The sequence below is a fragment of the Alternaria infectoria genome (assembly GCF_024043175.1).
Source record: "Alternaria infectoria strain BMP 0036 chromosome Unknown scaffold_31, whole genome shotgun sequence".
Taxonomy (NCBI): domain Eukaryota; kingdom Fungi; phylum Ascomycota; class Dothideomycetes; order Pleosporales; family Pleosporaceae; genus Alternaria; species Alternaria infectoria.
Window position 1 is genome coordinate 17,117 of NW_026250720.1, and position 18,345 is coordinate 35,461.

The 18,345-nt window shown below is 54.9% G+C and overlaps 7 protein-coding genes across 7 annotated transcripts; 1 reads left to right on the forward strand and 6 right to left on the reverse strand.

Moving 5' to 3' along the window:
- Positions 1–184: 184 nt before the first annotated feature.
- Positions 185–1,228, forward strand: J4E92_010054 (uncharacterized protein; the record flags this gene model as incomplete). The annotated part of the gene is made up of 1 exon (XM_051501395.1): positions 185–1,228. One exon carries the CDS (start codon positions 185–187, stop codon positions 1,226–1,228), a length of 1,044 nt encoding a protein of 347 aa, XP_051348324.1.
- Positions 1,229–5,849: 4,621 nt separating this feature from the next.
- Positions 5,850–6,994, reverse strand: LYS12 (homoisocitrate dehydrogenase; the record flags this gene model as incomplete). The annotated part of the gene is made up of 2 exons (XM_051501396.1): positions 5,850–6,898; positions 6,970–6,994. 2 exons carry the CDS (start codon positions 6,992–6,994, stop codon positions 5,850–5,852), a joined length of 1,074 nt encoding a protein of 357 aa, XP_051348325.1.
- Positions 6,995–7,361: 367 nt separating this feature from the next.
- J4E92_010056 (uncharacterized protein) lies at positions 7,362–8,559 on the reverse strand (the record flags this gene model as incomplete). Its single annotated transcript, XM_051501397.1, has 3 exons — positions 7,362–7,530; positions 7,693–8,335; positions 8,403–8,559. 3 exons carry the CDS (start codon positions 8,557–8,559, stop codon positions 7,362–7,364), a joined length of 969 nt encoding a protein of 322 aa, XP_051348326.1.
- Positions 8,560–9,219: 660 nt separating this feature from the next.
- On the reverse strand, positions 9,220–10,692 carry J4E92_010057 (uncharacterized protein; the record flags this gene model as incomplete). Its single annotated transcript, XM_051501398.1, has 1 exon — positions 9,220–10,692. One exon carries the CDS (start codon positions 10,690–10,692, stop codon positions 9,220–9,222), a length of 1,473 nt encoding a protein of 490 aa, XP_051348327.1.
- A 994-nt stretch (positions 10,693–11,686) lies between these two features.
- On the reverse strand, positions 11,687–12,136 carry J4E92_010058 (uncharacterized protein; the record flags this gene model as incomplete). Its single annotated transcript, XM_051501399.1, has 1 exon — positions 11,687–12,136. The coding sequence occupies one exon, from the start codon at positions 12,134–12,136 to the stop codon at positions 11,687–11,689; it is 450 nt and encodes a 149-aa protein (XP_051348328.1).
- A 743-nt stretch (positions 12,137–12,879) lies between these two features.
- Positions 12,880–15,617, reverse strand: J4E92_010059 (uncharacterized protein; the record flags this gene model as incomplete). The annotated part of the gene is made up of 2 exons (XM_051501400.1): positions 12,880–15,464; positions 15,614–15,617. The coding sequence occupies 2 exons, from the start codon at positions 15,615–15,617 to the stop codon at positions 12,880–12,882; spliced, it is 2,589 nt and encodes an 862-aa protein (XP_051348329.1).
- Positions 15,618–16,125: 508 nt separating this feature from the next.
- J4E92_010060 (uncharacterized protein) lies at positions 16,126–17,684 on the reverse strand (the record flags this gene model as incomplete). The annotated part of the gene is made up of 2 exons (XM_051501401.1): positions 16,126–17,051; positions 17,105–17,684. 2 exons carry the CDS (start codon positions 17,682–17,684, stop codon positions 16,126–16,128), a joined length of 1,506 nt encoding a protein of 501 aa, XP_051348330.1.
- Between the last annotated feature and the right edge of the window lie 661 nt (positions 17,685–18,345).

Consider the following 18,345-nt stretch of genomic DNA (forward strand, 5'->3'; position numbering starts at 1 on the left):
GGGCCGTTGGACAGGGTCCGTGCTCGCAGACGGCTTCACCAACCTCACCCTGGTTCGCGGGTCGTGTCTGCATCCCCGCTTACTGTCAGCATGGCGCCTCTACGCCCGCCGCAAACGTCCAGTACATGTACACATGCGAGGCCATGATGCGTCGCGGCTCGCTATCGCGTTCTCACCGGCCAACATGACACACGATTCAACACCATACCCATATCCGTATTCGCAGGCTGCGCAGCTAGATCCGCGCATCACCCTCCCGCGACCGTCCATCGATCCTGGTCTAGCACCTTTGATCGACTCTGCGCTTTTACCGGAAGAGTTGGATGTAGCCTTCCTCCGCGGCTTCGATGTTGGTGGCAGTCCCGAACCAATCCTCGCCGCGAACCCGCATCTGACGCATACGGACCATGCCGTACCCGGCTCGTGCGGCCACAGCATCGCCTTGTCAGTCTTCGCCCCGAAGGCCTCGCCCAATGCATTACCAGTCCTGTATTACATACACGGTGGCGGCATGATCTCAGGCGATCGCTTCAGCGCTGTTGCGCAACTAGTCGATCTCGTCCAAGACATCCCATGCGTCATCGCCTCGATTGAATACCGGCTCGCACCCGAAACGCCTGCACCAGGCGGCGCCGAAGACTGCTATGACGGTCTCGTCTGGCTCTCGTCCAACGCCGCGCGCCTAGGCATCGATCCAGCCGCGATCGTGATCTGTGGGTCCTCAGGCGGTGCGCCTCTCGCTGCAGCAACCTGTCTCATGGCGCGCGACAAGGCAACCCCAGCCGTCCCGATCAAAGCGCAAATGCTGTTGTCGCCCATGCTCGACGACCGCTGCGACAGCGTCTCAGACCACCAATTCGAGTACGGCGTGCCCTGGAACGGCGCCACGAACCGCGCGGCCTGGAACCACGCCCTTGCTGGTCAGCGTGGCACCAACACAGTCACCGCATATCAGGCCCCATCCCGCGCTACCGACCTGTCCAAATTACCTCAGACTTACATCGATGCGGCTGAATGCGAGGTCTTCCGCGATCCTGCAGTCATGTATGCTATGAATATGTGGCGGTGTGGTTCCTCGTGTGAGCTGCATGTCTGGCCCGGTGGGACGCACTTGTTTGATGCTGTTGAGAATCCGAAGGTGTCGGTTGTGGGGGCTGCGATCGCGGCGAAGAGGGCTTGGCTGAGGAGGCTTATGCTGCCGTTGGGTGATGACGGCAGCACGGCATGAAGTGCTATGCTTGCCGTGGTGTTGCGTACGTGTCCAGGTCGAGATTCTTCGTTCTTGCGTCCGTTCGAAATATCGTTATGAACGTACGCTAACATGTTCATTGCTTGCGATCCAGGCAGCTGGCCTTCCCTACTACCCGCATCTCTACTTGTGCCTCGCAGCTAATTCATCGTGATCAGCATTGCTGGCACACCGTCGTGGCCACCAACATGCAAAGTCTACCCCTTTCGAAACTGTGTCCTTGATAGCATGATCACTTTCGCGAGCTCACTGTCAAATACCCGTAGTCTGCTGTCAGCCTTTTCACCAATGCCTCAATGTCTTTCTTGGGTTAAACAGCGACTTGGGACTTGTGGCGTATCCAGCCTAGCCTCGAACATATTGTCATCCACCAACCTCAAAGCGCTACAGTGACCACCGAAGGATCGAATGGCTGTTAATAAATTGCTCATATAGCCAAGAACAAAAAAGACTAGACTCGAAGTATCCACAGACCTTAGTGCAACAGCTGGTTGGCTTGGTATTGCTCGGCTATGCCGCGTTATTCGTTGTATCCGTTCCGACAACCTAGACTACTTGCGTATACCACCCGGGTTATCAGACACATATCACCTCATTCCACAATGCATTGGAAGCTCTGTCGTGAGTTCCTTTACTCATCGAACGCATCTCATCCTTCGCAATACCACAGCAACCATCTGCAAAATGACGCGCAACATACCAGACCAGAAGCCCAAACCGCAATGCCTTCCCATGCTACGACCACTAGGTACGCAAACTCCAACTCGTCGCCTACACCCTCTATATTAACTCACCGCCCCCATAGGCAAATCCGAACAGCTCTCCGCAGTATCCCACGCCCTCGGCTTCTTCAAGAATGTCGGCATGTCCGCCCACTACACCCTATCCAATACTAATACTACCCAACCACCTGATCTACAAAGCGTGGTGTATGCGGCTTTGGCGGATGTCATAAGAAAGCATCCTATCCTATCCGCCATTCCCATCAACGAAGCGACGCCGGACGCGTACTTTGCGCGATTGGAGGTCATCGATCTTGCAAAGTGCGTGTTGTGGAAGACGCGGACGGGGTGTGCTACGCGAGGGGAGGAAGATCGGGAGCTTGATGAGATTCTTGAGGCGCAGCATAATGTCGGGTTTAAATCCGATTATGGTGATGTGCCCTTCTGGCGGTTGATCATACTCCAAGATGCTGGGACGAAACTTAGCTTCACTGCATCGTTCATCTTCCACCATAGTCTCGGCGATGGCGCAACAGGGTCAATCTTCCACACGTCCTTCCTGCAGGGGCTGAACAACACTATCTCCATCCCCTCTCTCGACACCCACAGCAACACATACATACCCATCGACCCCGCCATCCATCTTCTCGCCCCCCTAGAGCACCTACACCCCCTTCCTCTCAACCCCCATCCCCGCTCCCACCGCGCAGACAGCGCCTCGGAGTCGAAAGAATGGTTCGGAAACACAATCCACACTCCCCTGTCGACGCACTACAAAACACTCTTCTTCTCACCGCCAACCACCACAGCCTTCGCAAAGAAATGCAAGGACAACGGCGTAACAGTTACATCCGGTCTTACCGCCGTACTAGCTGGCGCTCTTTTTTCTGCTTTGCCAGACACCGTGGAAGCGCTGACGGGTATCATACCGATTAATCTACGGCCGTGGCTGGATTTACCTGCGACTGAGGCGGATGGGGCGATGGGAAGTTTTATCGATGCGATGAAAGTGCAGGTCAGGCGTGAGCAATATGGGGAAGGCGGTGAGGATGGAGAAAGCAGGATGAGTGGTCTGCGAGCTGCGCGATATACGTCGAAAGAGATCAAGAGGTATCTCGCCAATTCTTCGCCGACTGGCGAACCATACACGTCCATCGCGCCGTTCAAACTCATCCCGGACGTTGCCGCGGTGTTCACGTCTCTGCTCGGCACGACCCGCGATGCTGCGTTCGAGATATCAAATTTGGGCCATCTTCGTTGTGGCGACGATGATGCCGCACACTGGCGTATGGGTAGGATGGTGTTTAGTCGTAGTGCCGTTGTGTTTGGTGCGGCGGTTACGACGAGTGTTGTTACGGGGGCGGATGGAGGGTTGAGTGTGGGGTTTTGTTGGCAGGATGGTGTTGTGGAGAGTAGTTTGGTTGAGCAGGTTATCAAGGATTGCAGGGAGGTTGTTGAGGGGTGTGAATTTTAAAGGTGATGCAGTGAGAGGGGAGTGAATATTAGTCCTCCTGGCTTTAGAAGTGACTTAGCCGCCTTATAGTGTTGATGCGCGCGGAATGGCCCAACGAAATGCTGTTGGCGAGAAGGAGTTGGAGACCTAAGATCTTGCTGAAGAGATAAGCAGCTATTACGTATGGCATTTCTTGATTATTCCACCGAAACACCAGTGCCTGCTTGAACCGCGCAGGCTACCATGTTTGCAGGATGATGTGGGAGACGTCTTCAACTCCGCGCGGACTTGTGTAACGTTGCTTGCGCCACAGTATAGACCCCACCTGCTAGATGCAGCCAAGGGCCATGCATAGCACCTCTGCTGCCTAAACGCTGACAAGCTGCACAGTTTCGCTCCTTTCTAGGGTAGCTTCTGCCTACACATAACGACCATGGCAGTGTTCAATTATCGATACGAAGCGCTGCAACATTACGACTCTTTTCGTATCCTTGTCCTGCACCCGACTCCAAACGCGTTGGACCCCCTCACGTGCACGATACTTCACGAACGACTCTCTGACGACTCCCTCAAATACGAAGCGGTTTCCTACACCTGGGGAAACAGCGGTCTAACGCATGAAATACTCTGCAACCAGCCCCGGCAGAGACTGCTTATCGGAGCGAACTGCCATAGTGCTCTCCGGCGCTTACGGCTAACGAATGAAGATCGAATACTGTGGATCGACGCTATCTGTATCAATCAAGAGGACCTCGTGGAGCGAGCACGTCAAGTCTGTGTGATGAGGAATATTTACAGTGGCGCGTCAGAGGTCATGGTAATGCTCAGCGATATTCCCCCCGAGTGCCGCCTCTTACTGGCAGGCTTAGCTAGAGCGAGGGAACTCATTGACGCACAAGCGGGAAGAGTCGATCTTACCGAGGAACAATATAGAGAGTTGAAAGCTCCACCTGACAGAGGCAGCGTGCGACAGCTGGAAGCTCTATTCGAAGACCCATGGTTCAAAAGAACTTGGGTTCTCCAGGAAGTGTACGAGAAGGCCAATGTAACAATGATGTATGGCACTGCGGCTATAGAGTTCGAAGAGTTAGAGAAGCTGTACTATGGCTATAGTAGCACTAGGGTAACACGTGTCAAGTGGCCTCTGCCATTGCAGTTCATCCAGTCTGGTCGCGCCGCGCAGGAGTACTCGACACTACAGTTCACTTTATGGAATCGGCTACACAACAGCAGAGAGTGTGTAGCGACCGATCCTCGAGACAAGATTTTCGCTCTGAATTCTTTGCTTGGTTCTCGCCAATCGGAAATGGACTATCTTGTTGACTACGCGCAGAGTGTGGAAGTTTGCTTCAAACGCATTGCAGGCTTCCTATTACCTGTGGTGGGCCTCCGCATGCTTCTTGCTGTACGTCACCCGCATAGTTTAAACATGGCTAGTTGGATCCCAGACTGGTCTCAGAACCTGCCGCTCGAGCGTTCAGCTTTTGAGTTCGAGTCCGAAGAAGCGATGGATTTTTATGACATGTCGATTGCCGCTACTGTAGACGATCGTGAACGCGTTCTGCGTTCATACTCTTGTACCGGGCTTGGAACTAGTCCGAGATTGCACGTTGTGGGATATCGACATGCGCAGATTGTGGAGTGTAGCGAAAACTTTGTGTTTGACAGCATTGACGACGCAGAGTTTCAAATGCGTCGACTTTACAACTCCCTCGACCACGTCAGGCAAAATCTCGATGAGTCAAGCAAGACCACATTTGCCACCACGACTCATCTCTTCAGCCAAAGGGTTCATGACGGTAAGCGATGATCAACTTCTCAAGAACCCCCGAATTTGTGTTATAGACTGATGAAACCAAAGCTCTGTCTCTCATAGATGGTATCGAGCTTCATTGTTACCTTCACCGCGGTCATGGCAATGTTGTGAGTTCTCCCTCCCTCACCGATGCCAGCTTTCCTCCTGATTCACCACCAGAACAATCCGATCAGCCTCCAAGAAAACGTTGAACATCTTTACAAAGCCCTTCAGCATTGCATGATTGGCCTACTGGATAACGATGACCTCGTCATTGTACCCCATGCTACGAAACCCGGCGATGTGCTTTGCATGTTTTCTGGCGCAGTCGCACCATGTCTCCTTAGGCCAGATCAAGATGGATGTTGGGCTCTCATTAGCGGTGATTGTTACATGTTTGGGGTAGATATCGACACCATGTCTGAAATGGACGAGTACATTCATCTCAACCAAAGTTTTGTAGAAGATTTTACACTGCGATGATACAAGTCTTTAGTTGAGCAATTTAGCAGCGTTTTGGATCTACCCTGGTGATTTGTGGGCTCATCCAAGAGCACTACAGCGTTACTCCGACCCCAAGCATATCCGTCCATCATATCACTTCAAACCCCTTGCTCTCGTACCGTGCATCTACAAACGCTTGCAGATATCCTCAACAATCTCCTCCGTCTTCGCCTTCCCCCCCATATCAGGACTCAACAACCTCGCCTCCTCCAAATTCCCATCCACCGCTTGATAAATCCTCGCCGCCGCCTCCTCCTCACCAATAAACTCCAACATGAGTGCCGTGCTCCTAATCGTCGCAATCGGGTTCGCAATACCCTGGCCCTCGATATCAGGCGCAGACCCATGGCACGGCTCACCAATCACAAAGTCTTTGCCCACGTTGGCGGAGGGAACGAGACCGAGGGAGCCGACTAGGGCTGCGGCGCCGTCGGAGAGAATGTCACCGTAGAGGTTGGGGGCGACGATGACGTCGTAGTCTTGGGGTTGGCGGAAGAGTTTGTAGACCATGGAGTCTACGATTTGTTCTTCGATGTTTACGCCGCCGTATTTCCTGTTTTGCAGCGCGCGGCGAGCGGTCTCGCGGAAGAGGCCGTCTGTTTGCGATAGCACATTGCTCTTGTGTGTGATGGTGACGAGTGGGGAGGAGTGAATAGACTGCGCGCCGGCGTCGCGAACGCGTTGGCGGCGGAGGGCGATGTCGCCGGCCATTTCGGAGATGTTGAAAGACGCGGTTTCGGAAATGCGCTTGATTGCTTCGGCGATTTTGGAGCCGTCGGGCGCGGTGTACGTCTTTTCTTCTTTGACGTAAAGATCCTCGGTGTTCTCCCTCACAATCACCAAATCCACATCCCTCGCCGCGCCCCTAACACTCTTAACAGGCCGCACATTGGCGTACAGCTTCATCTTCTTGCGGAGGGCGACAATGGGGCTCGAGTAGCCCTTGGTTTGCACGGTGGGCGAGCTGACGGCTCCGAAGAGGGCGCCATCGCAGTCAGACTTGAGGGCTTCGACCGTGGCGTCCGGGAGGGCGGCGCCGGTCTTTTGGAAGGTTTCCCAGCCGGCTTCGTGGTGCGAGAAGGAGAATTTTAGGCCAAAGGACGAGGGCAGCGCTTCGAGGATGCGGCGGCCCGCGGGGATGACTTCGCGGCCGATGCCGTCGCCGGGGATGAGGCCTGGGGTGTGTTAGTCGATTCGCATGGCAATTGATGCTATTGGCGCGTGGCAAATCAATTGATCGTCTTACCTATCCTCAAAGTGCGTGCGGCCATGTTGGGGATGTGATGCGGGTGTGACAGCTTCGCGGTGGAATTTTTGGTGTTGCTGCAGCTGCCGCCGAAGTTCGGAGGTCCGAGCTTCTTTTACCGGCGCCCACGTTGTGTCCCCGCGGGGGAGAACGGAGATTGCCATCCAAGGAAATTAATGTCAAAGTTATATTGACTGCTGCATTTGCTGCCCATACCGAGCGCGATTGCATACCATCCTTAACAATAGCCCCAGCCTATTCCACTCCATCCCATCCCACAATACCCATACCTCCCAAACGCCATACCAATGCCCTCCCCCAGTCAATCCAACCCCCAACCCAACCCCCCATCACCATCACCAAACAAACTGCGGATACCAAGACCCAATCCCCTAATCAAGGTCGCTATTCCCATCCTCCTTCTTCCCACCGCCACCATGAACCTCCTCAAACTTCTCCTTCGGATCTTCCGCACCCTCTTTCTTAGCTTGCTCCGTCGGCAGTAGTTCTATAACCACGACAAAGAGCTCCTGGTTGGTTTCCCGGTTCTTGAGCACATATCTAAGCGTGTGCGGTCTGATTAGTGAATGCCTTCAAGTCAGCTCCGTATCCCGAGGTCCAAAGAAATGGGGGAGTAGTAGTAGTGGTGGTGGTTGTGGTAGTAGTGGTTGTGGTGACGACGATAATGGGGGATACAGGAGGTTGAAGGAATGTGTGACTTACCGCAGCGGCTGTCCGTCCCAGTGCCCAATCATACTTATAACAGGTAATCCATACCCGATCTTCAGCGCAAACTCATTGAAATCGAGATACGGGTTGAAGAAATCGCACTTGTATTCCCTGCCAGCCTCAAACACAAAGTCCTTCCTGTTCTGCTCCGTGAGGAAGAACTTTTGTCGCGCGCTGGCTCTGTCGGGTACGTGTTTGCTCTTCCTGACGTCCACGCCGTCGCCATCTGCGCCTTCTTCGTATACAACAGCCTCGCCATCGGAGCCAGGTACTTCCACGTCTCCTTCTGTTTGTGCCTCGCCTTCCAGGTCGCCCTTGGCCGGCTTGTCCGCGTCCTTCTTGCTGCCGATGCGCAGGACGTTTATGGAGGAAAGAAGCGCGCCGTAGAGATATGGCTCGTCCGCGTATACATCGCCGTCTAGCCCTGGGTCAATCCACCACCTAACTACCCCAAACGCCTTGTCGAACAGCGGCGGTAATCGGTCGCGGATAGGGTGATCGAAGTCGTTGCCAAAGACTAGCTTGTCGCCGGCGATGTCTTGTTTGGGTGTGAAGGAGAAGGATATCGAGTAGCGATCGTACGGGTGCTGGGGTGTGGAGAAGTAGGGTGAGGTTTTTGGGGAGCCTTCTGGCAGGCCTGGGCTGAGTTAGTGGCTGGAGCGTTGGAGGGGCAGGAGGACGAGGGGTCCGGGTGGGAGGCGTACCGCGGTAGTCTTTGATGCGCATGTGTACGCGCGCGTCGATCAAGTCGGAGGATATGTCGACGGGCTTTTCGCTGTTGACTAGGACATCTTCGTGTTTTGACGTGTCGTAGGTTGCGCCCGCCGTGACGTGCAGTATGTACTGCTCGTGCGTCGCCATGTTTGCTTGGGAAGGCTAACTAATGTGTCAAGTCTGGATTGGAGATCAAATCCGAGTAAAGAATAGGTTTTCTATACGAGTGAGTAACGCCTGAAGTGCTGCGTGGGATCTTCGTAATGTTCGTCAGTATTGATCACACGCGCTGCCCCAAAATTTGGTGATGAGCGATGACGTTCCGAAGCCGCACGGGAGCAGGGATTGCGGCACTAGCCCTTAACCAGCAAAGCGCGATCTGCCATGCGGCGGGCGCTGTCACTCTAGGCGTGGCATCAAGGCGAGTGCGCATTTGGTTCAGGGTACCGAAAAACAATATCGTGCATCGTTGACACCGAAGTTTCGGAAGGAATGGTGAGTGAAGCATGAGTTAATGGTCAATACACTCCATTACCTACCAACTTCCGTACCCGCGCGTCAACACGAAACACTCCCCTCACACCCTCGTAAAAGCATCAACATCCACCCTCTGATAAAAGCTCACATGCCCAAACGTCTCCCAATACTGCGCCAGCCGATCATGGCTGATGAGGATAAGCTGGCTTGTCATGTAGTTATCTGTTTTCGAAGTTAGCATCCATCTTCTCACACATTATCTCATCTCCCCCATATCAAGTCCCCCTCCCGTTCTCCATCCTCCGCCCTCCACAACCCCTTCACAGTTACCTAGGTACCGAAGGAAAAGATAAACATACCATCCCTAAACCCCGTCGCAGCAATATGCCCCACACTCCTCACAATGCGCGCGCCCTTGAAAATCTCCTCTTTCGCAACCCGTATCAAGCCATTCGGACCAATATCCGGTGCTATGAATGTGTATTCGCCGCGGGGGATGTTTGGGTCGCCGGTGAGTTTGACGGCTTCGATGCGGCCCGTGTATACCGATTCGTTATCCGCGATGTTACTGTCGTCTAGTACTTCCCCCGATCCAGAAACGTACTTGTGATACTGCTCTTGTAAAGTGGCGACGCTATCTTCAAGATCATCCGCGTTCTCCATCGCCGGCCCACCAACCTCAACACCACCATCAACAGATCCCTCCTCGTCAGCAGAAGAACCCGCCGCATCCGTCGGCGCCGTCGTCCAACTCCCCTCACTACTCACACTCTCCTCGCGCTCCCTCGCCCGCATAGCCCACAGCGCACGTTCAGGCAACGGCGTCGCATCCCGCTCATCCGGCTGCATGATAGCCAGGAACTCGCAGCCGTGGCCCGCGTAGTCGCCGCACCAAATCCCCTGCCATGGTTTCTGGGGCGTGGGCGTGTAGCTCTCCTCAGGCAGGGTCGCCCACGTCGTCACGTCCTCACCAATACGCATGCCCATTCCAAGTACGCGCGTGGAGAACTCCATCCAGCGGCGAATCCGGAACGTGGATTCCGAGAGCTGGGAGAGGGTCGCGGGCTTCTGGCCTGGTTGGCGGTAGCCAGAGGGGGAGTGGTCGTTGCGCGTGCGGTCTGCGCTGGGGAGGGTGAGGGGTGGCCAGACGGGCGTCGCGTCTGTTGTTATAGCTGGTGGCCAGGGGCGGGTGAGCATGAGTTGGGAGAAGAGGGATGCGGCTTGTTGTTGGCGGTCGCGGTAGAGGGACATGCGGATTTCTTTCTGGAGGCGGTATCCTATATTCCCGACGGCTTCGTCGTAGGCGTCGCGGTTTAGACGCACGATGGGCGCGTTGAGGTCGAGGCGCACGTTGGGGCTGAAGGTGTGGATTATGGCTTCGGGGTGTTGGTCCCAGGATAGAGCTACGGGCGATCGTCGTTCGGCGACGAGGGCGTAGGCTTCGATTGCGTTGAGTCGGTGGTCGTAGCGCGCGATGAGCAGTTTGCCGGTGTGGGCTGTGTCGGCGAACCAGATCTTGCGGCGTGCGATGAACCAGTATGGGTGGTGTTCTTGGTATAGTTCTCGCCAGGTGAGGCGCGCTGGTTTCGTGATGTTGGGGACCTCGGCTTCTACGAAGACCTGCCAGAGCGTGTCTTGGAATGTGTGGGTGCGCAAGACTTTGCTGACCATGCCCACGGTGAGGAGGTCTGATAGGGTGAGGTAGCTGAGCACATGGTGGAGTAGTTCCGAAGGGAGGTTCAGCAGCGGCGGGATGGGCGTCTGCGGTGCCGGGCTTTCTGTCTCGCGAATCCGTAGCTCCATGGTATCGATTGATGGTGTTGAGCTCCTTGAAGATGTATGCAGCCTCTTATTAGGAATCGATCGACCGTTGAAGTACCTCAGCCAGGGTGGCGAAAAGCTTAAGTAGCAACCACGTCCGTCCCTCTTACCTCTTGACCTCTTTTATGCAACCCGCACCGAAAAGAGGAGTAGTGAATCGTCACCCCAAGACTCAATATAACGCCTCAATCGTCGGTCCTGCAGGGCGCTCTTCCACCCGATGCTACCGTCTCGGCAACGTTCCGTGGTGACACCTTCCCACCTTCGCCTAGCCTTAACAAGTCCGGGGTAGATTGGCGTGATCAAGCAGCGAATACGAGCGCTATGCAAGATCAAAGCACCAACTCGCGTATCTTGGACGCGCTGAGTACCTGCTCTTTTAGGTGTCTGGTGTTTGATGTTGCTTTGCGATGATGACGATGTTGCGATATCGGATGATGCGCTGCAAGGGTAAGGCGGCTCGGGAATGTCACGGGTGCGACGGCAGAGGGTGAGGAGGAGCAGAGAGATTGATGTAGAGGTTTGCCGCTGACAAAGGTGAGGGAAGTGGTTGAATGCAAGGAGATAGGTGCTTGTCGTCGCCACGCAGGCGTGATAGGTGCGTGTCGGTCACGATATCGCAGTACGTCACCGTCCGTCCGTGCGCTGCCGCATAGCTGGCTTTTGTGGGGTACGTCGAACTTGACTTCTGCCACCACCACATTTTGAGGCAGACATCGCATTTTTAGGGTACGCACGTCGCGACAGCTTGTAGCCAGGAGGTATCCAGTGATAATGGGGTGAGTATCTGCGCTGACACAAAGTGACTCCACGACGACATGTCACCGTGCGCCCGGAGATGTGAGGATACAAAATCACAGTTGAGGCATACATCATCGTTGGGAAACATCATTCATTCAGGCCAGATTTCAAGCCAGGCGACGACATCAACCCCTACATACTTCCACCCACCAAACCCCCCAAACCCCCCAACCGCCTACAAGTCCTTGAACTTGCCCTTCCAGGCCGGCTTCACCGGCGACCTCTTCACCACGCCCACCGGCCCCTTCCCCATCTCCCCCTCCCTTCTCTTCTGCTCGAAAGCCGCCTGTCTCCTCCTCTCCCTCTCCTCCTTCTTCTCCGCCAACCCACCCACAGTCTTCTTCATGGCCGAAGCCCGATCTGCTTTGCGGAGCAAAGTCTCTTCAGCCGCCTTGTTCTTCTTCAGCTCTTCCTCGAGGAACTGGCGGCGGCGGCGGAGCTCCACGAGCTGCTCTTGGATGCCGTCGGCGGAGTCCTGGTGGGCGGCCTTGGCGGCGGCGGCGACGACGTTGGTCTTGGTGGTGGCGGCGGCGGCACGACGGCTCCTGACCTCGTCGAGGAGGCGGGCGTCGGCGGCCTCCTTGGCTCCGGCTCCGTACATGCGGATGGGGGGCGAGGCGTACATGATCGCGATTTGGCTTGGTCGCGGATGTGGTGTGGGTGTGTGGTGGTGGTGAAGTGGTAGTATGGTATGACTTGTTTTCAATTCTAGTCTTGAATGTAGTGGTGTAGTGGTATGGTAGTGTTTGAAAAGTAATTGGATGTGTGAGATGGATAGAGAGAGCTGGAGAACAGAAGAGTTGGAGACGAAAAGACTTCTTATATAGTCAGGACTTCTTGGCTGGGACGACGTCTATTCTGCTGGTATTACAATAGCAAGGACTGCAAAAGTGAAGGTGAGTATGCAAATTTTCGCTGACGGCTGGTTTCTATAGGGCACAATAGCAGACGATACGTTGGAAACGATGAGGCTGGGCGAGGTGAAAGGGCCTGGGGACCAATGACAGCTCTCTGAATCGACTTCGAAGTGAGCGCGACTTTGGCTGCGGGCTTTCTACTGGCTGCGAACTTGAAAATATCGACCGCTCGATGAGTCTGCGCTACCGCAGAACGTTTCAGATACCTCGATTGCTATTGTCGACCCAGTCACGTCGGTTCAAGCGCTGACGTAAGTGCGCTGCGAACCTTGGGAACAGCCAAGTCAAACATCACATACTGGAACAAATACCCAAGCTGGAGTATGAACACGACCATGGCATTCGCGCAACGTTTTCATCTATGATAGTAATATGCGCACGCAACCACCAAGCAAGAGACACGCGACGATTCAGGCATGACAACCATGTCATCACCTCGATACATCCCCAATCAACGCGCACCCGCCTTCTTCTCTTTCTGCCAGGCCCTGGTCGCCTGCAACCACTCCTCCGGATCCGAAGGCGTCACCATATCCTTATCCCAACCCTCCATCTTCTCCATCTTCTCCATCTCCCGCAAAGTGAAGTCCGTCGTAGGCCGTAGCATCCACTCAGGAAGCGGACCACTGGTCACGAAGTCCTCGACGTCTTCTATGAACCAGGCTTCTGGGTAGCTTAGGTCGGCTAGTGTGTCTTCTTCTGGCTCAGGCTCAGGTTGCTCTTCTGGCTGTGAGGGTGAGGGTTCCTCGGCGAAGGCGCGTTGTGTCATCCCGATGAGGTCCATTTTGCCGAAGTTGGGGGGTAGGTCGGGCATAATCCATTCGTTGCTGTCGGTACTGTCGTCGAAGAGGTAGTCGTTGACGTTGCCGAAATCGATGGGGTGGCTGTGAGTGGGATTGATGGGGGTGTCGGAGAAGAGGTAGTCTAGTTCGTGGCCTTCGTTGTCGTTTGAGACCGCGAGAGCCGCAATCTCGTCGGTAGTTTCAGCTTGGCCTTGAGAAGCGTCCTTCGAGTTGGCACGCGCAGTCTCCTCAGCTTGCTTCCGCGCAGCTGCCTCGGCTTCCTTCCGTGCAGCTTCTTCGACCGACTTCTTTGCAGCTGCCTCTGCCTCCTTCTTTGCAACTTCCTCAGCGTCCAATCGCAGTGCCGTCGCCAGTCGTCTTACACAGCCACTCATGTTGCTGTTCACATCATCCCTAGTGATCTTCAGTCCGCCAAGCATAATAGGCTCACGGTCTCTGATCTGCTGTTGCAGCATGCGCATCGCTGCCGGTGAATAGTTTACATCAGGTTTCTGTGCCACAGGCGACGAAGCTGCAAGCGTGGAAGACTTGTCCGGCGAGAGTGTGTGGGTGGTGGAGGACATCTTTGGGGTATTGGTGGAAGCGGAAGTGCGCTTTAGTGCTGTGCTTGGGCTTGTAGCCATTTGGGTTGGTGCTGGACCTGGTCCAACTGTACGGTTTGTCGCCGCGCCTGATGGCGGCAGCTGAACGTCAGCTTGCTGTCGAATCGCATTGCGAGTTGGCTTCGGAGCTTGCTGTTGCTGTTGGCGCTGCTCTTGCTTTCGATTCATAGAGTGTGGTGTAGTCAGATCGTCACCATGATGATCCGGCTGCGCAGAGGCGACTGGCGACAGTGTCTGAGGCGGCGATGTTGCATATTGCGCCAAATGGTGAGCGAAAGAGGGGGCTGTTGCAGATGCAATCGCAGTATGCTCCTGCGACCTGCGCTGAGGAGAGAAGCTGGCAAGTTCCTGCTGTCGATGTGATCCATTTGGAGGCAATCCATTGTAGCCAAATGCAGGTTCGCCGGCTTGACGCTTTGCTGCTGGAGCGGGACTTGTTGATATGGCCGAGGTGGCGAAAGCTCGGTTTGGCGAAGTGGTGAAGGTAGGTTGCGCTTGAGATTGCGGGTGATACACAGGATGGGCTGGTGACCTCGCTGTATTGCCCGTGTCGACTGGATGTTGAACTGGCCACTGCGGTGGAGACTGATGCTGGAACTGCCGCGATGTCGCGTGTGCGGGTGTATTCTGTTGCAACGGGGACATCTGCTGAGTCGGCGACGCGGATGGAACGAATGGCTGTGGCGCATATCCCTGTGGACTAGCCTGACGGGCAGCCTCGACTGGAGTCCTCAGAGCAGGCGCCGCTGCAAGACGAGGAACTGACGACGCTACAGGACGAGGAGATGGCGTCCCAAGTCCTTGCCCCCCTTTGCTCCTTCCTTGTACACCCCCCAACACCCCATCCCACCTCCCCACCTCCCCCCCAAACTCCCCCTTACACTTCTTATTCCAATCCCCCCACGTCTTATGCGCAACATGCAGTTCCCCCTTAAGCACCATCTCCTCAACCCTCGTCTTCCACGCCCGTATCTGCTTGCCAATAGCATGTTTCTTGTTCTTCTCTGTAAGACCTTCCGAGCAACACTTGTGGTGGCTACCCTCAGGGTGTAGGCACTTGTAAAGACCGTCAGGCCTCTTTGTACACACCGCGAGTGAGTCTTCGGTGGGATATTCGGGGACGGGGGCTTTGTCGAGGGGATGTACGCGTCGGTCAGGTTTTGTGTCGCCCCATTTCCGTCGAATGGCGAGGATCTCGGCTGGCGAGTCCATTCCGGGGGTTTGTGTGATGGGAGCGGGAGTTGGTGGTGATGTTGTTGAGGGTGACTTACGTCGCACGTCGCGACAGCCATTCGTTTCCCAAGCGTGCAGTTTCTCGTACCAACGTGCTTTGGGGTGCGTCTGCTGCGCTTTGCACCAGGCTTCGATTGCGGGTTTGTTGGAGTTGTAGCGCTGCTCTTGCGAGGTTGTGATGGAGTCGTTGCGGGCGCGCTTTGCGAGCGCTTCTTGCGATTCATCTTCTGATCGTGGGCGCTTTTGCGGTTGGTGAGCCATGGGTGGTTGGATAGAGGTAGGCGTATACGGGTTCAGTCCAGGTGGTGTGCTCGCCGTGAACGTAATGTGAGGAGACGACGTATCGCTACCTGCCGGCGATCCCGCGATCGGTGGAGACATCGTATGCGCCTGGGCTCCTTGTGGAGTTGCGATTGGGATTTGGTGGCTGTGGCGTCGATGTCAAGCGGGTGGTGTTGTGCGTTCCCGTGTGCTTGTCGAGAGTTGTCGAGAGTTGTCTGGGGCGAGATGAGTGATAGTGGGTACGCTGTAGAACCATAGTTCCTACCCATTGAGGAACAATTGAAAAGTGAATGGTCAACTGCATTCACCAATGACGTAGCGTATCTTGGAATACAGACCCGTGGTTGAGGATGCGAGCTACCTTGGTCCAACGAACTTCAACTGTGGGAGACGCAGTTACGCTAGGGGACTACAAAGACATCAAGATGTGTAGTCAAGTTGTACGTAGAAGGACTTGAGGTGTACATGCATCCAGTCATGCATAGATGCAAGAGACGCGATCACATTGTAACCAGCTGAGCTAAACATGCAAAAGTAATCTTCGTATCATTCACTACAGATAGTTGTAACACCCGAAGAAACTACGTAACATACAAGACAGCCCTTTCATAGCTGCAATGTCTGCTAGGAGGGTTCTTTGAGTGTTACAACCACCTGTCGAAATGTCATTCGTCGAAGCATGAATAGACTTGAGAAAACAAAGATATATGCAAAGTGACAACAACCCCATCCTCCAATATCTTACCCCAACACCACCCCCCCTCCGCTCCCACCCCCCTAAGCCAACCCCGTACCAACACTCCAAGTCGCATCCGCATTAAAACTCGCCGCGGCATCAAAATCATGAACTCCCCCATTACTAGCAATATCCCCAATATTGTTGTAATGACGAATATACCTCGTCGGATACCCCCACGCCCTAATCGAACTCCCCGAGCCCGTAAAGCCGGCTTGAGGACAGAACGTCGCATCCTCCTTGAACGCCTTCGACCCATCATTCGACTGCAGCTGCAACACAAAGTTGAAATGACGAATATAACTACCAGCCGTATCCTTCGATTCAAACGAGAAACAAGCGCTATTCGCCAGACCAGCGCGTACAGTCCAACTAGCCTGTCGCTTGAGCAGTGCGGTGCTGGAGGAAGAAACGACTTGCGTGTTGACCGTAGCGCCAGTGTGCGCGAGGTAGCGATCCGTGTATCCAGCGGTCGTGGCGCGGAACGAGATTGATGATCCGACTGTGTAGGCGGGGCCGCTGGTTAGGCTTGTTGTCGCGTATTTCGCGGCGACGATGTTGGCTTGCACTGCGTTCTCGGTCGCGTCGGTGGGGTAGCCGGATGTCATGACTCCCTCGTAAAAGGTTCCTTGCGCTCCGTTGCTGTTGTCGCCGCCGATGCCTAGGATGATGGCGCCTTCTTTGCTCATGGGGTTGTAGCCTGAGGCGCTGGGTCGCGCGCCGTTGTAGTATGTTGACAGAGAGCCGGATGCAGCGTTGCCGCCGCGAAGAGCCCACTTGTTTGCTCCGCCCTTCAAGACGGTGGTGAGGAAGCGGTCTGTGAGGGTGGGATCTGCTGGGTTGTTCTTCGGGGACATGCCGGAGAAGAGACCGTTTTCCAGATCGGCCATTAGCCAGGGGCCGGAGCCGGCGCCAGTGCCCCAAATTGTGTTCGTCCCGAAGTAGATAGCTTCCATGTGGCCGTTCCCTGTGGTGTTTGTTAGTGAAATGAGTGATGAGGTTGTGTGGGAGTGTGCTTGCCTGTGTCGAGGTTGTTGGTCTCGGCGTTGCCATAGTCGAAACAGCATGCGTCGTTGAAATGCGTTCCATCGAGCACAGCGTACATGCCCTCTGCTGCATCGCCCGTCGCTGAACCGCTTACTTTATTGTTGCGATATCCGGTACCTGGTGAGACGAAGACACCATATGCCTTCTTTCCATTCAGCGTGACTGGTGCGCCGATGGCTCCGGCCAGGTTGTCATAGCCATTAGCTTCCGGGCCATTAAAGCCTCCGGGAGGAGCTTGAGTGAGGTGGTTACCACGACCAGATTGATCGTAGATGATGGTGATGAGACATGTGGTGTTGGCGCAGAATTTGTCTTGAGTCGCGGCATTGGCTACACCACCAGCGGAGAGAGGTGCGACATTGGTGGTAGCGCCATCGGATCCGCGCTTGACTTGATAGAGGGAACCGCTGAAGGAATTGTAAAGTGCGCGAGTAGTGCTGTGAGCAGCGATGCAAGGCGTGTTGCCGGAGGCGTAGATGTCGCAAGGTCCAGCGGCAACGAAAGAACCTGTAGCGACTAGGCCAAGCGCGGCGATCTTGGATGGGGAAGGCATGACTGGCTGTTACTATTATTACCACGAGAGAAGAACCAGGCGATCGTCTGGATCACCAGAGTATTGGTACATCGCCCACATTTAAACAAATGTCTCTGCAGCCTCGTTCTTACTGTGTCAATATACATAGTTCGTGTTTGCGTCCGTGGACTAGATGAGAAAGGCAGTTGGAAATGCACGGAGTGCAATTTCTCCTCCAACAGCGACAAGGCCTGTACTTTTATCAGCCTAAGGACGTCACGAGGTTGCAACTCCAGGTTCTCTGGCGCCTGCGCTCCCCGTATTTTGGCTGTGTAGATTGCGGGGGAGACCAGGGTATAAGGCTGTAGCTCCGGAAGATATAAGCTTTGCCGAGGAACACCCATCTGACGAGGCGCTCACTACCCACATACCAACCACCTCCCATCAACACATCACGATTCATCCTCTCTGCTTTCTTTTTTTGACACAACGGAATCCACCATCCACCCCTCCACCGCCCCTCCGCCTCCCCGCCGCCTCCTCCACCCATCCTTGGACAAGGTCTAAGGTCGTAGTGCCGGAAGAAATAAGCTTTGCCGAGGAACATCAGTCGGATGACAAGACCTAGGCTAGCGTTTCCAAGAGCCGTCGGAGTCTACGCCGTTACGCCGCATACACGTGAGAACGTATCCGTAACTTT